General features: G+C 35.6%; 2 protein-coding genes across 2 annotated transcripts; one reads left to right on the top strand and one right to left on the bottom strand.

Annotated features, from left to right (window-relative positions):
- Nucleotides 1-247: 247 nt before the first annotated feature.
- Nucleotides 248-4,863, top strand: LOC140181089 (uncharacterized). Its single transcript, XM_072223819.1, has 6 exons — nucleotides 248-822; nucleotides 1,089-1,238; nucleotides 1,752-2,254; nucleotides 3,006-3,191; nucleotides 3,269-3,342; nucleotides 3,940-4,863. The coding sequence occupies exons 4-6, from the start codon at nucleotides 3,071-3,073 to the stop codon at nucleotides 4,528-4,530; spliced, it is 786 nt and encodes a 261-aa protein (XP_072079920.1). The 5' UTR covers nucleotides 248-822; nucleotides 1,089-1,238; nucleotides 1,752-2,254; nucleotides 3,006-3,070; the 3' UTR covers nucleotides 4,531-4,863.
- Nucleotides 4,864-6,785: 1,922 nt separating this feature from the next.
- LOC140180470 (uncharacterized) lies at nucleotides 6,786-7,295 on the bottom strand. The gene has a single exon (XM_072221652.1). It carries the CDS (start codon nucleotides 7,293-7,295, stop codon nucleotides 6,786-6,788), a length of 510 nt encoding a protein of 169 aa, XP_072077753.1.
- Nucleotides 7,296-19,611: the final 12,316 nt, after the last annotated feature.

Genomic DNA, 19,611 nt, shown 5'->3' with positions numbered 1-19,611 from the left:
ACTCAAATGAAGATGCAAAAAACATCTTTTTATGAAGATACTTTGTATAAAAGTGTGATTTATTGATTTGGCCACACTTCAAATAAAAACAACACTTTTATAACATATCAAAATCTAACCCTACAATCCATCATCTAAGGGTCAAAAAGAAAAATCATCACATAAAGACAATTATAATATCTTCATGGGAGTACCCACCATACAAATAATATACATAAGTCCGAAAGGCTTAGAATTTGCAATATTTGGCAAAAAATGTCGTCCCCTATGATGACTTCATCACCAAACAAATTCATAATAAGCAAAGAAATATCCGAAGAAGATGAGATAGAAGATGAATTGAGTAAAAAGCTAGCGCATTACACATTAGAAGGCAATTGGCATGAAGTAAGGAAGATGTACGAGTCAAAGCCAAAGGCACACACCATAACGGTTAACAGTTCTGAGGACACGGCGTTGCACGTGGCCGTGGATTTGGACGAAGAAGAAGTTGTTAAAGATCTTGTGCATGAAATCGTGGCGCATATGACGGGTGCTCTGGAGAAAGGGAATGAGCACGGCGACACGCCTCTCCATGTGGCGGCGTCAAGGGGGTTTGCGAAACTCTGCAAGTGCATCATAGCAGAGAGAGGATAGAATTGAGGACATTGAAGAACAAGAAAGGGGAGACACCATTATTTCTTGCTGCTCTTAATTGTTACAAGGAAGCCTTCGCTTACCTCCATCACACCCATCAAAGCCTCCCCATCACTTTGCCGGAGCTTGTCCGCGACCATGACGGAGATACCATTCTCCACTGTGCTATTAGGAGGGAGTATTTTGGTAAGCCACCTTCAATTCATTGCTTAATTATTATAGTAAATATTTACATTACTAATTTCCTTTATAGAAAATGTTATTTGTACACTAAAATTAGTCACTAAAATCAGCCACCAATGTATTTATGTATAAATACATGTGTGGTTTAATTTATTTTCAATGTGTATTTGTATTCTAATATGTATTTTATACTAATGGCGGATTTTGATGACTGATTTTAATGTATACGTAACATAATTTTGTTCATATATATTCTTATGGTGGAACAGATTTAGCGGTGATAATACTGCATTATTTTGGTGAACTTGCTACCCTCAGCAACAACAAAGGGCTCACCCCTCTCAAAGTCCTTGCTACTAGGCCATTGGCCTTCCCAAGTGGAATCAAATTTTCATGGTGGAAGTTAATCCTCTACCACTGTACGTTATTATATGCTTTTATATTTGAAACCAAAAGATTCAGTTTAATTTGTTCTGAATATTTGAAAGAATAATATTATATATCCAAGTTTATTTGTTAAATTAGTCAAACATAGCAAAAATTAATGATCACTAATATTATTTTAAGTTTTATTGTTTAATTTGTTTATACTTGGTTTATAAAAAAGTTTAAATGTGTAGTATTCCTCTATTTAAAACATTACGAGACCTACATTCGTTATTACATGCTATGATTTATTAATGTTCTAATTATTTAACTTTTGTGCAATATGAACATACTAAGTGATCACTTATAGAATTGCAAATATTTAGGTGTTCACATTCAGCTCTTAATAATTTTTTTTTTCTTCATAATATTTTTATTTTTTATTTTTGTTTACAGTATATATTTATTTATTTACTCTTTTCAAATGAAGTTCAAATTAAATATTATTTATTTTTTTAAAATGATTGATTTCATCTACTAATTCTCTTTTTTTCATTTTTTTAAAGGTGTACTTGTAGAACCATTGGATGCCGGAAGTAAAATGAAAAAGTATTTGGAAAGGATGAACAAAACTGAACCCAAAGAATTGCTTCCAGAGAATTTACACCACATTATACAAATCCTCAAAATCACTAATTTCTGTTGTTGGTATGTGAATACATTTTCATTCTATCCCTTCTCTTTCTCTCTGGTGTGTACTTGAACCAATTCATCAATATATGAAATATGCTTCACCGGTGAGATCAGATGTGACTGCATTTTTGTATATAATACATCCTAATTAATTAACACGGCGAAAAACATTTAGAGATCAGAGAATTATATTGCAATGCAAACACATGCTTGTGTTTATGTGCAGGCAAATTTTTTCTTAATTGGGGAAGTGATGACAAGGTCGATGAAGAAAACCCCTCAGAAAAATATGATGGATTCTTTCCACCAAACTGTGCTGTGATTTGCCAATCTATCAAAACTGCAGACGTGTATTCTTTTGGTGTTTCTGGACAAGGTATATATTATTGCTTGTTAACTCTTTAAGCACACCATCAACACTTACATATAAGCATAGCAAAATGAATGTTACGGATATAACTCTCAAGGGATTAGAGTAAAATGAAAAATGACTAATGTTGATTCAAAAGTAAGACAAAAACAAGAAGAGGAATGTTAGAGGGCCAGCAATTTTGGTATTTTGTAACCATCAATTGATTATGAATAGTGTTTTTAATGGTGTGAGATTTACATCTAATAATAAGAGATCTCTCACTTTTGTTTTGATGGTTAAGTGTTGGGGAAAATATTGGTCACTTAGAATTATTTATTTAGACCTTTCAACTTAAAGTGTTGATACAAGTGTGTGAGCTTTCATAACCAAAGATATAAAAACTTTATTATAAGTGTAAAAAAGACTATTGCGTGAAGAAGTTAGTAAAGTAGTAAAATGAGATTAATTACTCCTAAATTAAGATAGCAAAAGACACCTTTCATAAAAATTACAAAATCAATTATGAGTAATTTTTTACTTTATCAACTTTTTCACTTTAAAATATTTAAACTTCACATTGTATGTATTATTCTTACCAAAAGGAAGAGCTGTTATTCCTACCCGTTTTCTTGATTTCTTCGTCATTGGCGTAGCTAGGCTTGGGTGGTTGGAGATATTGATGGTGATTATAGAACACTTTGATTACATTGAAATGATTATTATTATTATTATTAAGATATATTGGTTCAAATAATTATTGCATATGGTTGTTAAGTGTTAAATAAGGTAAGAAAGACAAAGAAGAATCACCAATGGAGTAATCAACTGTTGAAGACACTCATGAAAAACGCTTCTGAGGCATTCACTGGAACTGGAGCTGGCGGTAAACCCTCTGATGATTGGAAAGGTGACTTCTACGAAATAAATGATGCTTTTACTCAACGACAGAACCCGCCCAAAGGTATCTGCGTACTATTGTGGACAAAAGAAATGATTTAATAATTATTAGTTACATAAATATTTATTACTTGGCAGCAGCTGCTTTAGAAGAGCAATCTTGGACCATAGGTAACTCGACCTTGCAAATGATGTGGGATACGAAATGGCATGAGGTACGGAAACTTTTAATTTAAAAAAAAATTACACTTATTTTAATTTTATTGAAGTTTGACCAAATTACACTCATTCTGATATGTACACTCCACAAATACGTGCACTCTCTTTGGCTTTCTAAAATTTCAATAAAAAAAATAATTACAGAAAACTTCTTTTAATTTAATATAAATCATTTTTTAAATTATTTTTATTTTAAATTTAAATTCTAAATATTAAATATTCAACCTTAGTTACTCTTAAATTTTAAATACTAAACTTCAAATTATCCGATATTAACAACTCCCCTTTTCCTTGTAGAACAAGCACCGAAGCATGTCGGTTCTTGGATGTTGTACCATTTGAAATCAATAATAATGTTCAAACTGATATACAGTGACAGAGCACATATATAAACTGATAAATTTTGTAACGAACTTCTATACTAGTAACCACGTAACAAACCAACATCGGGCATGCAAGAATATAAACTTTGGATGAAGAACAACAGTTAAGTTTAAAATTTAAAATCCAAAATTTAAGAAAAATGAAATAATTAAAAAATAACAATTTCCTAACATTACTCTAATAATAATTTTGCGTGCTTGTGGTTGCAGTATATTAGGGGCATAATGCCTGAGGAGAACTACTTGAGAATCAATCACCATAGGAAAACAGCAAAGCAAATCTTCATCGAATCACACAGAGATCTTATTGAGAATAGTATCACAGAGCTGAAGGAGACATCAGTAGCTTGTAGTGCTGTGGCTGGTATCATTGCCAGTGTTGCCTTTGCTTCCACCAGCAGCACCAGCGGCGGCGGCGGTAACGGTAGCGACAACAAAGGACTGGAAGTAGGAAAACTCGAGTCCGATACACTGGCCGTTGCTTCTCTTGTTGGGCTTTGCTTCTCCGTATCTTCAATCATAACGTTCCTTTCTCTTTACAATTCTCTAAAACAAGCCGACGATTTTCGGAGATCCTTGCCACTGAAACTTCTTCTGGGTTTAATTTTCCTCTTCCTCTCAGTTGTAGCAATGATTATTTCCTTCAGCTCCGGCCAATACTCTCTCCTTAGTCACCATGGTCGCTCCTTCTTGATTCCGCTTTATGCAGCAACTTTCTTTCCTCTTTGTTTATTTGTCGTCGTCCAGATTCCACGTTGCTTTGATATTCTCAAAACTATTATATCTTCTCAACTTCCCTGACTTCTTGCTTCATAATACTAATCATACCATAGCTGGCTACCTTCTTCATTTCACAGCGACCATTCTTCTTAGTTCTTACATATTTATTGTATGTATATTCGGTATTTAAAAGTTAAAACAGAACCCGTACCTATGTGCTACTCTTTCCTTTTTTTTTTTTAATGGCATTTATGGGGTTATGAATTTTTTGTATATGTGTTTTTTTTATTTGTTTTATATTTTTTTTATTAACTAAGAATTGAATTCTAAACTTTTAAGTTATAGAGTTTTGATATCATATTATAAAATTATTTATTTAAAAAATTTAAATTAATAAAAAAAATACATAAAAAATTATATTTATAATATATTTTCTCACAAAAAAAATCTCTTTCTAAATTTATATATATATTTTTTTTTGTATAGACGTTCTTTTTATTATTAGCCTTTTGTCTTAATTTTTTTGGTTGAGAATCACAAAAATTAACGTCTAAACCTTCAAATTATAGATTTCTTTTAATATTATATCATAAAATTACTCATTTTAAAAAATTAAGTCAATAACAAGACGCATATAAATATTTATATCTCTTAAGAATATAAACCATAATAAAAAAAAAAAAAAACAAAGGGATAAAAAAGATCAGCTATACATCTAAATCTTTTTGACAACTAAATCTAATTAAGTTGGTCTAAACTCAAAAAAAGTCACTTTCGTTACACCAGTATGTATATACGCGCTTCAGGAATACAAACATATCTTTCTTCTTCTTTGTGTTATTTCTCATTCTTCTTCGCATTCCACCTCTTTTTTCATTGCCTTCTTATTTCTTCTTCACGTATTTTCTCTTAATCGTTGTTCTTTTATTGCTGCTATTGTTGCTGCATTTTTTTTTCTTTTTCTCCTTACTTTAATTGAGATTCATATGGATTCAGAAATGAATTTGATGTATTTCTGTTGATGATTGAGTCTTTTTGATTGCTTGTTCAAAACTAAACTAATTTCAGTTCATTTGTGTGTTAATTGAAGTTCACCTGATACTGCTGATAAGTATTGACTAAATTTTTTATTCCTTAAAAGTAATTTCGGTTCATTTCTTAGTTTAATTGAGGTTCATTTAGATCCAGAAATAGATTGGATGTGTTTTTGTTGATGATTGAGTCTTTTTTATTACTTGTTCAAAATTGAACTAATTTCAGTTCATTTGTGTGTTAATTGAAGTTTACTTGATGCCGTTGTTAAGTATTGACCGAATTTTTTATTCCTCGAGTAATTTCGGTTCATTTCTTAGTTTATTTGAGGTTCATTTGGATCTAAAAAAAAATTCGATGTGTTTTTGTTGATGATTGAGTCTTTTTGACTGCTTGTTCAAAACTGACTAATTGAATAGAATGAAATGGAATCTAATGCAATTGAATAAAGTGATAATGAATAATTTCATTCTTCTTTGTTAAAAAATTTAGTCAATACTTATCAATAGCATCAAGTGGACCTCAATTAATACATAAATGAACTGAAATTAATTCAATTTTGAACAAGTAGTCAAAAAGACTCAATCATCAACATAACACACATCAATTTTATTTTTGAACTTCAATTATACTAAGGAATGAACCAAAATTACTTAAAAAATAAAAAATTTGGTTAATACTTATCAGTCACATCAAGTGAACCTCAATTAATACAAAAATGAACCGAAATAAACTAAAAAATGAACCAAAATTATTTAATGATGGCACTAGAGACAATTAGAACTAATAAAGATATTAGTAAAATATTGGTGTTGTTGGTGATGACGATAACGAAAGAAGAATGAGAGAAGAAGAAGAACCTATGTGCATGAATAGGAAAGAAGAAGAAGGAAAAAGAGAATGAGGAGTAAAAGGAGAAGGAAAAGGAAACAGAAGAGAAGGCTCTATTTAAAAAGCGGTTATAACAACTTGGTTAGATTTGATTAAATATTTTGTTTCGACGTAGAGATTTATTCTTAAGTTACCCTTATGCTTCTTAACAATAGCTTGGCTATAACAACACCGGTGAATAATTCTTTCCTTCAATAGTATTAGCGCCGTTACTACATTGGCGTTCCTTTTTATTTCTTTTAATACTAACAATTAAAGATTTAAAAAAAAAAAAAAGGAAAGCGAACCAAAAGGATTTTTTTTTTTTTTTTGAATCAAAAGGGAGCTCAACACAGCAGAGTGGAGCAGATAGCAAAGCTATAGTAAGAATAAAACAAGATAACATACAACTTCTAGACACTGTGACCCGGCCATCAACACCCAAAGGGTTCAGCACCACTCCATTCTTCGTAGAACGTAAACGATCTGTTAATAATGTCCCCTACTCTTGAACTCTTATTTCGGAAGAGCCTGTCATTCCTTTCTAGCCAAATTGTCCAGATAACAGCAAAGAATCCAGTGAACCATTTCTTCCTATCTACCTTTCTTCCTGTAAAGCTCGTCCAACTCTCAAAATGTTCCTTCAAAGTATCCGGAAAGCTCCACCTTTGTTGAAAGGCCATTAGCCAAGCACACCACACCTGCCATGTAATCTCACAACTAAGAAACAGATGATACGCGGTTTCCACAGGCTTACCACAGAGAAGACACCTATTGTCCTGCTGGTCAATAACCCGTAATCTGCACAGTCGATCCTTTGTGTTGACCCTTCCGACTAACGCAAACCAAGAAAGGAGTTCAACCCTCGGGGGGACAAATCCTTTCCAAACAGCACTAGTGAAGCTATAGCTGGTAACCTCCTCCGGTAGGACTTCCTCCTGCATCACTCGCACAAAGGATTTTGTTGAGTAGTCACCTGTTTTATCAAATTTTCATATCACACTATCTTCCCTCCCTTTTGTAAGCTTGAATGACTGTAAGATCTCATGAAACTGGTGTACTAAGTCCAACTCCCACTGGAACAACTCTCTCCTCCACTGGAAACTCCAAATCTACACTAGCCCATCCCAAAAGCCACAGTCTGCTATCACAGATTCATGAAGAGTTGAGACCGAGAAAAGCCTAGGAAACATATCTTTCAATACTCCAGCCGGTAGCCATCTATCCTCCCAAAAGGGGTTAAAGAAGAATGTTACTTTAATTCATTCTTCCCACCTGAAACACGATGATATAATTATTATGGTAAAGTCTAATTTTATTAGAGAAGTTTCAGAAAATTGATGTAATTTGTGTTTTTGTTACTTTGTGATTGTATCTAGAATTAAAAGTGACGACGATTAACTATAGAAGAAGAAAAAAAAATTAAGAAGGTGATACCTAAAATGTTGACTCATACCTGAAATTAAGAATTTTTTTTCCTTTTCAGATGTTGATTATTGAGCCTCTGATTTGGACGACCGAAGATCTACCTTAGGCTATTGTGTGTATCTAGGACAGAATTTGATGGTTTGGTCTAGCAAAAAATAACATTGTGTGAGTAAATCCAGTGGTGAAGCTGAGTTTCATGTACTTTCTAAAGCATCATTCGAAAATCATAACGACTAATTAAAAATAACTATTTTTTAATTTGTATATAACTAAATATTATTAATATAAAATTGTTTGATAAAAAAAATTTTTTTCTTCCAATTATTTATTTTCGGTTTTCAATGAATCGATATGAATGTGTATCTGGACATTAATCTTCACTCAAGTGAACTGAGATGTATGATGTATCAACGTTGTCTTAATAGAATTTCACACAATATTCTACCATCTATCCATAGATTTTGCAGTATATCAAGAACATTGTGCCACAACACTTCAATTATAGAACCAACAAGAATTCAAAAAAAGCAAGAGAAATCTTCAAGACAGAGCACAAAGATCTCGTCAAAGAAGGTAGTGAGTGGCTAAGGGAAACATCGGAATCCTGCTCTGTTGTAGCAGGGCTAGTAGCCGGTGTTTCCTTTGCCACAGCAAGCGCTGTCCCCGGAGGGACAAGCGACGAAGGTAAGCCTTTGCTAGAAAGACAACCGGCATTCGAGGCATTCACAGTTTCGTCCCTTATTGGACTTTGTTTCTCCGTCACCGGACTGATAATGTTCCTGGCCATCCTGACTTCTCGAAAAGAAGCAAGGGATTTTCGCAGAGGATTGCCGACGAAACTGCTTCTAGGGTTGAGTTCTCTGTTTGTGTCCATCATAGCCATGTTTGTTTCCTTTTGTTGCGGCCATTTCTTCATTATCAATCACAAGTACAAGACGTTCTTGTTTCCTTTCTATGCTGCCACTTCCATACCCGTGGCTTTCTATGCCTTGGCGCAGTTTCGACTCTACTTTGATCTTCTAACTGCTATTTTGAGTTACAGTAGTGCTACATTACCAACTTTTTATCTGCCAAAATCTGCCAACTTGAGTTGGGCTGGGCATGAAGCCCATCTAGTAAATAAAGCCACATCTAATTTAACTATGGTTTAATCCTAATTTACCACATTAACCTAAATTACCATTCCCCAAATTGACTGAAGGTGGACCATCTCTCCCAACCTTCCTTATCCGCATCCAGGGCCAAATAAAATCCTTTGTTACCGTCTCCGCCAGTCTCCGCCGTCAAGGGAAAGTCAACTCCGGCGGGCGACGAAACCACCACGTCTAGATTATCGTCCGATGTTCGCTGCGAAGCCGTTTGGTCTGTTGCAGGTGCTCATCATAGGAGCCTTGAAAACGCATCTGGTCCGTCCTTGAACCAACTTGGGCACCACCGCGACACTACGAGGTTAGTGGGTATTTGAAATTTAAATTAGAACTTGTATGTGTAAATCTGAGTATTACATTTTTTGAATTGGGAAGGATTAAACATGTGTCTGTGTCTCTTGGCTGTGAACGAACTTGGATGTTGGTGTATTGATGTGTTTTTTTGGTGATCTTATTCCTATACGAAGGAGGTTGCTTATACTGTGTTGCATCAGTTCTTTGACAAAAATGTTGTGATCAGTTATTCAATTTTTTTTTCGTCGGGGTTATTTGTAGTTTATTCCATATGTCTATGTTGTGTTATTTGCAGACAGGAAAATATTATTTAGTTTAGTGTCGCTGTGGTCACCTTCGTTGACGAAATTGTTGTCGTTGTCAGATTATTTAGTACCTTTTCATCAGTTTTGAGATTTAAAATTGTTACAGGAACTTTATTGGTATAATTTATTTATGATAGAAGGATGTTATAATATAATTTTTTAAGTGTAACATACTTTAGTAATATGATTTATTCAGATGTGTCTTTATTAAATTTTGAGATAATTTTGAGGGTATGTTTCCTTTTTTGACATGTCCATTTTCGTACTCAAGTTGGTAATATTATTTTACAATTAGGCTAAATAATTGATGTAATCGTTGTTTGGGTTTAAAAGCGAATTGGGATCCAATTTTTTTATTTTAAATGATTTGTCGTTTCTTGATCCACTGAGTTACAGTTTGTAAATTGTTTATGTGATTAGTGTGGTCTGATTTAACATGTTGCTCTTATGGAAGAAAAAGTTTATATTACCTTTTTGTTTCCAGATTGATGTTGTAATTTTTGGGTCTATCAATTTTAGTTTGAGAGTACAAGTAGTTAACCCCAGATGTGTCTTGCTTATTTTTTCTATTTTTTTTTTCTCAACTTAATTTGCTTAATGCGACTTTTTTTATAGTGACTAAATGTGTTAAATGTGTTAAATGAGCTTTTTATAGGAATGGTTAAATGAGCTTTATATTAGGAAATTGAGTTTGTATTTTTTTGCTCTATAATTTTTATTTGGGAGTACAACAACTTATCCTTGCATGTGTCTTGTTCATTTTAGACCATTCACTTATATTTTTTTTCTCAGTTTAAGTTGCTTAATGTGTGTTGTTCATGATAGGTTAATGTGTCTTTTGTTGAATTTTCATGTGATTCATTGAGCCATATATTTAAGTTGAGAATGACTGTACATATTTAAGCATATATAGTCTTTCTTGTTTATTTTTTAGCAATACTCTGTGATTTTTTTTTTTCAACTTAATTTGCTTAATGTGACTTTTTCATAGAGACTTAATGTGTCTTGTAGTGAATTTTCTTGTGATACACATAGCAATAAATTCAGTTGAGAGTGTTTTTTATTAGATATTTGCGATTTTAGAAATGGTTAAATGAGATTTATATTAGCAAATTAAATTTGAATTTTTTTGACTCTATATTTTTTATTTGGGAGTACACCAACTTATCCTTGCATGTGTCCTGTTTATTTTTTCTATTTTTTTTCTAAACTTAATTTGCTTAATGTGACTTTTTCATAGAGACTTAATGTGTCTTGTAGTGAATTTTCTTGTGATACAAATGGCAATAAATTCAGTTGAGAATGACAATCTATTTTCAGCAATGCATTCATATCCATGTGTTTTTTACTAGATATTTGTGGTTTTAGGAATGGTTAAATGAGCTTTATATCAGCAAATTGAATTTGTATTTTTTGGCTCTATAATTTTTATTTGGGAGTACACCAACTTATCCTTGCATGTGTCTTGTTCATTTTAGTATCATTCACTCCTATTTTTTTTTCTCAGTTTAATTTGCTTAATGTGTGTTGTTCATGGTAGGTTAATGTGTCTTTTGGTGAATTTTCTTGTGATACATCGAGCCACATAGTTAAGTTGAGAATGAGTGTATATTTTAAGCATACATAGTATTTCTTGTTTATTTTTAGCAATACTCTGTGTATTTTTTTTCAACTTAATTTGCTTAATGTGACTTTTTCATATTGATTGAATGTGTCTTGTACTGAGTTTTCTTGTGATACACATAGCAATAAATTTAGTTGAGAATAACTATATATTTTGAGCAATGCATAGAGATCAATGTATTTTTTATTAGATACATGAGATTTATATTAGCCAATTATAATTTGAATTTTTTTTCGCTCTATGTTTTTTATTTGGGAGTACACCAACTAATCCTTAGATGTGTCTTGTTCACTTTAGCATCATTCACTCATATTTTTTTCTTACTAAAATTGGGCATATGATTATACAAATACGTTAAGAAGATGCGGTAATTTTTTTTGCAACAAGAGCAATGGTCCACAAAGATTTTACAATTGTTGAGGCTTCTTTTAACACTTAGCTGATTTTTTGAAATATATCTAAGAATTTTTATTAGCAAATTAAGAATATAATTGGTGTGTCTAATAATTTGCCTGTGAGAGTGTTCGTACTTTATCTCAGATGTGTCTTGTACATTAGATTAGTGTACTATGATTATAAGTAGGTTAAGTAAATGCTTTTTTTTTCATTATTGATTTCTGTTATGTTAGAGTAGTTGACTTTGGATAACACAGGTGAAGATTATAATTGGATTCAATTTCTGCTATTTACACAGAGACCAACTTATATACATGGGAAAGCCGGTAACAACTCATACACAATTTGTGTTCTTGTTATAGATCGCATTCAATTTTTTTATTCTGACTGTCCCGTCATATGTTTTCTAGAAATTACTAGAGACAAGATGCTCACCATGTTACATCGCCGACTTGTTTAAAGAACTGGAAACCAATCAGGATCAAGCAAAGCTTGATGAGATTGAAGAAATTGGTTTTGGTTTCCTGAAGCTTGTTCCGAAGTGGCAAGTGAGGCAAGGCATAATGGTGATGTTGGCCAAAGCATATGACACTGAAACGAGCACCCTCAAGCTAGAAAATGGGAACATCCGTATTTTACCGGAGCTCTTTCAACGTCTTTTTGGTATCCCTCCCGGAGGTGAGTATACCTTTACTTATTACATACCACTGAATTGTTTAGTGTTGTTTCGGTCTTCATGTTCATTGCTATTATCTACGAATGACACTATCCATATTGCCCTATCTTTTACATATCTATGGTGCAGTTGATGACTTTCCACCATTCGACAGTAGCAATGCTGCTCATGTGTCAATTAAAACAAGGTATCATAGATTGAAAACTGTGCAGCTGAGGCATTTTGTCAGGCATTGTCCAATGGATACCGAAGATGACAGGATGGAGTTCAGGAGACACTTCATTCTACTGGTGCTGAAGATGTTTTTGTGCCCGACCGTGCAACATGTAATCTCTCCGTGGCACATCGACACAGTCCTTGATGTATCTGATCCGGCGAGATATCGTTGGCCATTGCATATTTTTAATTCTCTAGAATAGGCAATTAAGAAGTACCAACATAAGAATAACAAATCCTGTGAGGGCTGCATGCTTGGGTTGCTGGTAATGCTGTTAATTTAAAATTCAATGTAATATGACTAAGATGTGCATCCCTGAAGCTGACATCTTCTTACAATATCTCCAGGTGTTGTACTTTCAGAAGCTAAAGCACGGTGAACTCGAGGGTTGTCAAGAACCTGAGCCGTGGCTTTCCGCATGGACTGCAAAGGAACTTAGCGCTATGGCAGAAACTATTCAACCGGAGGTAATCAATTTGTTGCTTATGTGCTAAAATAGTCAATTTTTAGCTCATAGGTCGATTTATGATGCGATTGACTGCAAAATGGATTTTTTGAGTGAATGAATATGATGGCTTTGCATTTTATTATTAAGCAATGGAAGATGTCGCTAACGTTTGTGTCGTTTATTATGTCCGTATTTGATAAATGTTGCGTTAGATGTATGTGTCTCCTTACTAGTTAATGGCCACCAACAGGATTGCGGTGAACCTGGCCGGAATGAAGATGATGGCAAGGAGGATGCTGCTTTGGAGGAAACAAGTGACCCAAGCCCTGAACAAGTAGACGTGGACCACAGAAAAGTGAGTTAGGATTAACATTGGCTTAGTATTTTTTTCGTGGTTAAACATAGATCGTGTAAACTGTCAGGCCTATGTTTACCTTTCATTTACGTTGAAGTTGTGCTGTTGATGTGATTTAAGGAATCTTCTCACCTGGATGGAGTTAGAGAGGTTTCCAAGGACCCGGATACACATGCAGTTGCGTCGGACGGTGATGACGATGACGACGAGCCAATTGCAAAGAGATTGCGCCGGAGATCTGTATCAAGGATGACACCTCAATCATGTATGAGGGCTGAGGATGCAGGCACGACTAATAAGACAAAGAAAAAAGAGGACCATAAGGTGATCAAGATGTTCCTTGTTAGTATTTGTTACTTGCAGCTATGCAGTTTGGAACATCTGCAATGGTTAAAGTTATTGTTAAACTGGTTATTGATTGTGTCATTATTTAATAAACCTAAGTGTAATGCTCTGTCATTTAGCATTGGGTTCTCTGTGTACTGTGAAACCACTTTGAGGAGTTTGTGAAAAACTTGTTTGATATTGTGGTTTCAGGGATCCACTATGAAAGGGGGATTTAGCAGGGCATCATTGCGCACAACCCATCAAACAGGGATTTCAGAAGATGATGACGACGATGACCAGCCCATTGGCATCAGAATCCGCATCAAAACTCTTCAAAGGAAGACACCTCAGCGCGGTATGGTAGAAGGGAAAATCATCACAAGCATGCAGTCGCACTCATCTAATCAACCAACTGAGACAGTTGCTCCTGAACCAAAAACACCATCAACAGAATTGGTTGAGTTTCCGGGGGTTGAGGAATATTCTTCTGAATTTTTTGACAGGCAAGTTATTACTACATAACATTGTTTCCGATAGTAGTATAAAATTTTTTTTGTTTAAATAGCCTCCCAAACAATTCCTAAGGTTGACCACTGCATTTATTTTTAATTCCAAACAGGCATCCTGCCATCTTATCTCAGCGGGATCCGGAGTGCGAATTGATTTAGGCAAATATAGAAAAAGGCGTTTACCCATCGAGACCCATTAGCATAGACCCGATCCAGGCAATCATTCCTAGAGGTTCTTCCTACCGCACTCCAAGTCCACAACGCCCCTCTTTCTCTCTTGGTCTGACGCAACTCTTTAAATCACCCTCACCCTCTCCTCCCCGACCTATTCATCCATTACTTCGGGGTCGGAAAATCACCGAGCGGGAAGAACAAAGAATCAGAGGATGGGCTGTGAACACTTCTCTTGATAGCCACGAAACTTTGGCGTCATATGAGGGTAGACCAAACCTAGTGCTATCAAGGAAGGATGTGTGCACACTGAGACCACGTGCATGGCTGAATAACAAGGTATGTAACGAAAAATAATGTTTCTGCAGTTTGTTTGTTGCTCACGCGTTGTCGACATTGATGAGTTTACAAATCGGTTATGTAGGTTGTACACTGGATGTGTTGCGCATTCAATGATTCAGGTCTCAAAAGATTCACACGTGACTTTTATTGCGTGTGTCCCGGGATTCTGGTAAGGAAACGTCAATATTAAAGATTTATTTACAGTACAGTTTATGAACTTTTGATAATTTGTACTTGTGCAGGAAATGGTTTTGGTCCCAAAGAATCTGGAAAACTATCATGATGGACCGAATCCAACGTATGTCGGATTGGGTCAAAACTTTGGTGCTGATACTAGTTATTTCGACAAGGAAATCGCTTCAAATAGAAATTGGGTACGTATGTTTGCAGAGCAATAACTTACTATAATCGTTGCATTATCACAAAAGATATTTGTTTTCCTTTGTAAATGCAAGTAATATACCTAGTTACAATGGTTGGTTGTGCAGTGGTTTTTTCCTGTATGTATCACCCGTCACTGGTGGGTGTATGCATTTAATGTATCCGGGAAAAGGCTGTTTGTACTGGATAGCATATACAGTAAACCTGATACAGCACGGAGCAGGCTAGATTCATATGCGGTACCTCACCAGCTCATCCCTATTAAGCTCTATTTAACCGTTCTTCTAGTATTCCGTTTAAGTTTAGTTATTTGTGTCTTAGGCGAGGATCATTGAAGACATTGCACAGGTGGCCATCCCAACTTATAGGCCCACACAAAAAGGCCTGCCTTGCACTTATGCCTCTGTGCCAATTCAGCCAAATGGGTGACTCTTCCCTCCAAGAACTCGCAATGTATTAATTGTTTAGTTACATTGGGTTGTTCCACTAATAAAATTACATTTTTTCCGTTCGCTTAGATTTGACTGTGGTGTCTATACAATAAAATACATGGAGTACTGGACCGAAGATAAGAAACTAAATGACTGGGAATATGTGAGCTCGCTAACCTATATACCTTATTACCATATTTTGTATTCAAATGTTAATGTCTGTACCGATAAGCATTTCTTTAACATTGATTTTTATATGCAGGACGTCGTCAAGTTATACAGGCTGGAAATAATATTGGACATCATCCTATGTCACAAGAATATATCCATTGGAGCTGCCTTGAATGCCCTTGACAGCCGTGCTCTACCACCTGTGCGCCGCAACCAACCAAGGAACAAACGTATGGAGGTTAGAACTCCATTCACAGCTCCTAATACGAAGAGCATACTTCGGCGGGTTGGAGGAAAGCCGAAGAAAAAGTCCACCAAAAGGATCTAACATATGGGTAGTTGAAGGCTCCAGATAACTCCTTGTTTACATGTGGAGGGAATATCCTCACATCCTATGCTATATTTTGTTGGAACTAGACAAATTACTTTTCATACACAATGGGACTATTTATTTTGGATTGTTAGGTTGTTTATAGGTAGTTGCACTATAGACCTTGACAAACTTTGTTGGTTAATTCAACGATAATGCATTTCATGTTTATATGGATTTTGTCTTTTGCACCTTGGTTGGTTTGGGATAATTTTGTGCACACTATACTCATATTTTGCACGCAGGTGACTGAAAACAGAACTCTGTTTTGGTGGAGGTGTAAATTCTAATTTATGTGTCTGTTTTAGCTGTGGATTCTTACAGGTGGCTTTCCATAGGTCTGTCACCCAATACATGTGTTTTTTACCAATGTTTTGGTTCGGATGTTGTTTAAATTCAGATGTGTCTTTTCTGGGAGAAGTGTTTTCTGCTGTGACATGTTGCTGGTGGCTAGATATGGATGTGTCTTTTTCAAGAAGTGTCCTCTAGCAGTGACTTTTTACGAGGTGTCTTCATAGGGATGATTCGTCATCGAGATGTGTCTTTTACGAATGTGTCTTCATAGGGATGTGTCTTGTTCCAGGAAGTGTCTTCTAGTTGTGACTTTCTAGGAAATGTCTCCATCGGGATGTGTCTTCTACGATATGTGTCTTTTACGAGATGTGTCTTTTACGAATGTGTCTTTAGTGTATTCTGCTAGATGTGTCTTCTGCGATTATGACTCTAACTTAGGTATATCCATATGGATGTGTCTTTCGCGAGATGTGTCTTACGTGTTTGTTAATCAATTTCACATAACCTTCAATGCTTAGCAAATTTTAAAGTTAACAAACTTATCAGGAGTTAACAATATTAATCAATGAACATAAACTCAATAAATAATGATATATCGTTGTTAATGATGTTTATTTATTTAAAAACCTGAATAAATTGGCAATGATTAGAGTAAAAAGGTTACTCTTAATAAAAGGATATCTCCATACAAATCTATAATAAAAAATCTTTTAAGTAGGCCGAAATGAGTTTAACAACGACAGGAACCCGCCATGTTCCTGTGATTCATTCGCTCTCCTAGCAGAACAACCCGCTACATCTTGATTCAATGCTTCATGAACATCCTAAAGATAACAAACATGCATAGACAAAGAGTGAATAACACTAACAACTTTATCCATTTAGTCAGGTTATCAAGTGGTTTGAAACAATGGAAAAAGGAAACGCTTACCAGCGGTGGATTCTTCTTCTTTCTTCGCATAGAGTTCTTGATTGAGGCGTCGAGTTCAGATCCAAGCCTCTTCATTCTCGGCCGACCCTTCGTTGAAACCTTTGAAGGACCTTGGATGTCAGATTCACCAAGATGGGGGCCACCCTATGTGACCGTGCTATTTTGTGAACTTGGAACACGCCTGGACAGCAAGTTCACACGACAGTCAAGCAACTTTGACCTTAACTGATCAAGACCCGAATGTAGCATGGCCGCTTCTTCTTCACATGTCACAAAATCTTGTGCTACATTGTAGAAGTGTGAACACAGTCGTCTAAATAAGTTGTGGCTTTCGTCCGATCGCTTCTTATCATGGCTGCTCTTGATGAAGGTGTGTTTTCGCTGTACATTCTTGCTCCATCGATGGATAACATAGCAAGATGGTACTGTGTCTACTCCATAATAAAACAACACAGCAAGACAGTGGCAACAAATAATACATCTTGAGCCAAACATGTTGCATTCGCACCGAATCTTGTGTGTCTTGGGGTCAAACTCAACACTGTACTTCCAAGATCTGGGCTCCCCATACAATAGGTATTGCTCGTTGACGGTCACCCGAAACAAATCACCCTATTGAGTGACCCCACGAACTATACAATCCCCTCTTTTACTGAATTCATGTTGGACTTCTCTAAACTTAGAGGTTGTGTACTCACGCTGAAATTGTCTTTCAATTGTAGAGCTCGATGAACATGGAACAACTCCTTTAGAGTCTGCAGCATCATCCTCCAGTTCTTTTTGCTCTTTGTTCCCAAGCACATTATCATACTCATGCACGAACTGAACCAGTCCACTTTTACAATGCAGGTAACCACCGAAAAAGGCGTGCATACTTTCACTCCGTTGGGTACTTCTCATACCAGCCCAAAATTCACCTTGGAAATATATTGGAACCCACATTCTCCGATCTTCGTAAAGGCCTACAAAACCAAAACATACATATCAAATCGGGAATCATCATCATGAATAAATAGCTACATCACAGTACACCACTAAAGACTTAGTGAACTAACTATACATCGACGTCTCAAATAAAAATTTTTCGTAAAAGTATCCAAATAGGTTACCTATCATCCGATGACAACGGTGGTTGAAATCGAGTAAAGTAAAAACCGAACCTTCCAAACATACCCACCATCCAAAAATAATACAAGAGCACTATAAAGCACAAACCTGATAGCCATTTATTTTTTTGTAGGTTAAACTCATTAACGAATGCACACCAATCTTTCTCAAAAGACGCTTCAGAATGGGCATTCCAAACAGTGCCATGCATTTTATCATCTATTTCCCTGTATTTAGCATATCCTCCGAGCTTATGTGGTATCTTCTTCATTATGTGCCATATACACCATCGGTGTCTAGTATTTGGGAAGACATTCTTAATTGCGCCAAATATGGATTTGCACTGGTCCGTGATGATGGCCTGTGGGGGATTTCCCATGCAATTTAACCAGTTTTTAAAGACCCATTCAAAGCTAGGAATTTCCTCATTACCCAACAAAGCACATCCAAGTAGTGTGGACTTGCCGTGATGACACCAACGAAAGATGCAAACGGAAGTCCATGCCTGCAAGAAAGACAGCCAAAAATTACTAAATCACAATATTGTTGGAAAAATGTAAACCCTTATAATGGAGACAAAAACACAAACATACTTGTTCCTTCTATACGTTGTATCAAACGATACCACATCTCCAAAATATTCATACGATGCCCTGCATCTTGCATCTACCCATATCGCACTCTTAAACTTGTTAGTTTCGTCCACATCAACTGCATAGAAGAAATTCGGGTTTATATCTCTCATTCGCATGAAATATCTAATCATTTCCTTCACATCTTCGTTTACATCAGCACAGCGCAAATTCCTCGTTATATAGTTCCTAACATCCTTTTCTGAGTAACCCAACTTTGATGACCCACCAACCTCATTTGCCAGTGCGAGATAAGTCTTGTTAGGCCGTATGCCAGCCTCATCGTTGTTCTGAATCACACACTTGGCATGCATGGTCAGTTCCCTGTACTCACTGTAATGTACAGCTTGCTCGGCAGAACACGCGTGGGTGTGCTTCAATTCTAATTTGGTCACCAGCCAATTATCATTATGCCTATCAAGCATCACGTACATCCTTGCTTTGCACCCAGCTGTTGTTATTCTCTTTACCCGTATTGCTGCCTTCACTCGAGATTCCCGATAACCTTCACGACTACAGTGTATCGATTGATTAATAGGTACCTTTAATTCTTTCCTGGTCTTGTCAAAGTTTGTATTCCTAATCCTCGTCACAAACCCAACTTTCTTCGCATAATTAGAATAGAACTCTTGTGCCCGCTGTAACGAATTAAATCTCAATCCTACGTACGGGATTTCCTCCATTGGAATTTCAGTGTGATCCG

This window comes from Arachis hypogaea, chromosome 17 (assembly GCF_003086295.3).
Source record: "Arachis hypogaea cultivar Tifrunner chromosome 17, arahy.Tifrunner.gnm2.J5K5, whole genome shotgun sequence".
Taxonomy (NCBI): domain Eukaryota; kingdom Viridiplantae; phylum Streptophyta; class Magnoliopsida; order Fabales; family Fabaceae; genus Arachis; species Arachis hypogaea.
The sequence above is the reverse complement of the archived record's forward strand: the minus strand, read 5'-3'. Positions and strand labels throughout refer to the sequence as shown.

Excerpts from the sequence above, each read along its gene's own strand:
- LOC140180470 (XM_072221652.1), bottom strand. The coding sequence starts at position 7,295 with ATGCAGGAGGAAGTCCTACCGGAGGAGGTTACCAGCTATAGCTTCACT.
- LOC140181089 (XM_072223819.1), top strand. The coding sequence starts at position 3,071 with ATGAAAAACGCTTCTGAGGCATTCACTGGAACTGGAGCTGGCGGTAAA. Across the intron at positions 3,192-3,268 it reads ACGACAGAACCCGCCCAAAG|CTGCTTTAGAAGAGCAATCT; the intron begins GTATCTGCGTAC and ends ACTTGGCAGCAG. Across the intron at positions 3,343-3,939 it reads GGGATACGAAATGGCATGAG|TATATTAGGGGCATAATGCC; the intron begins GTACGGAAACTT and ends TTGTGGTTGCAG.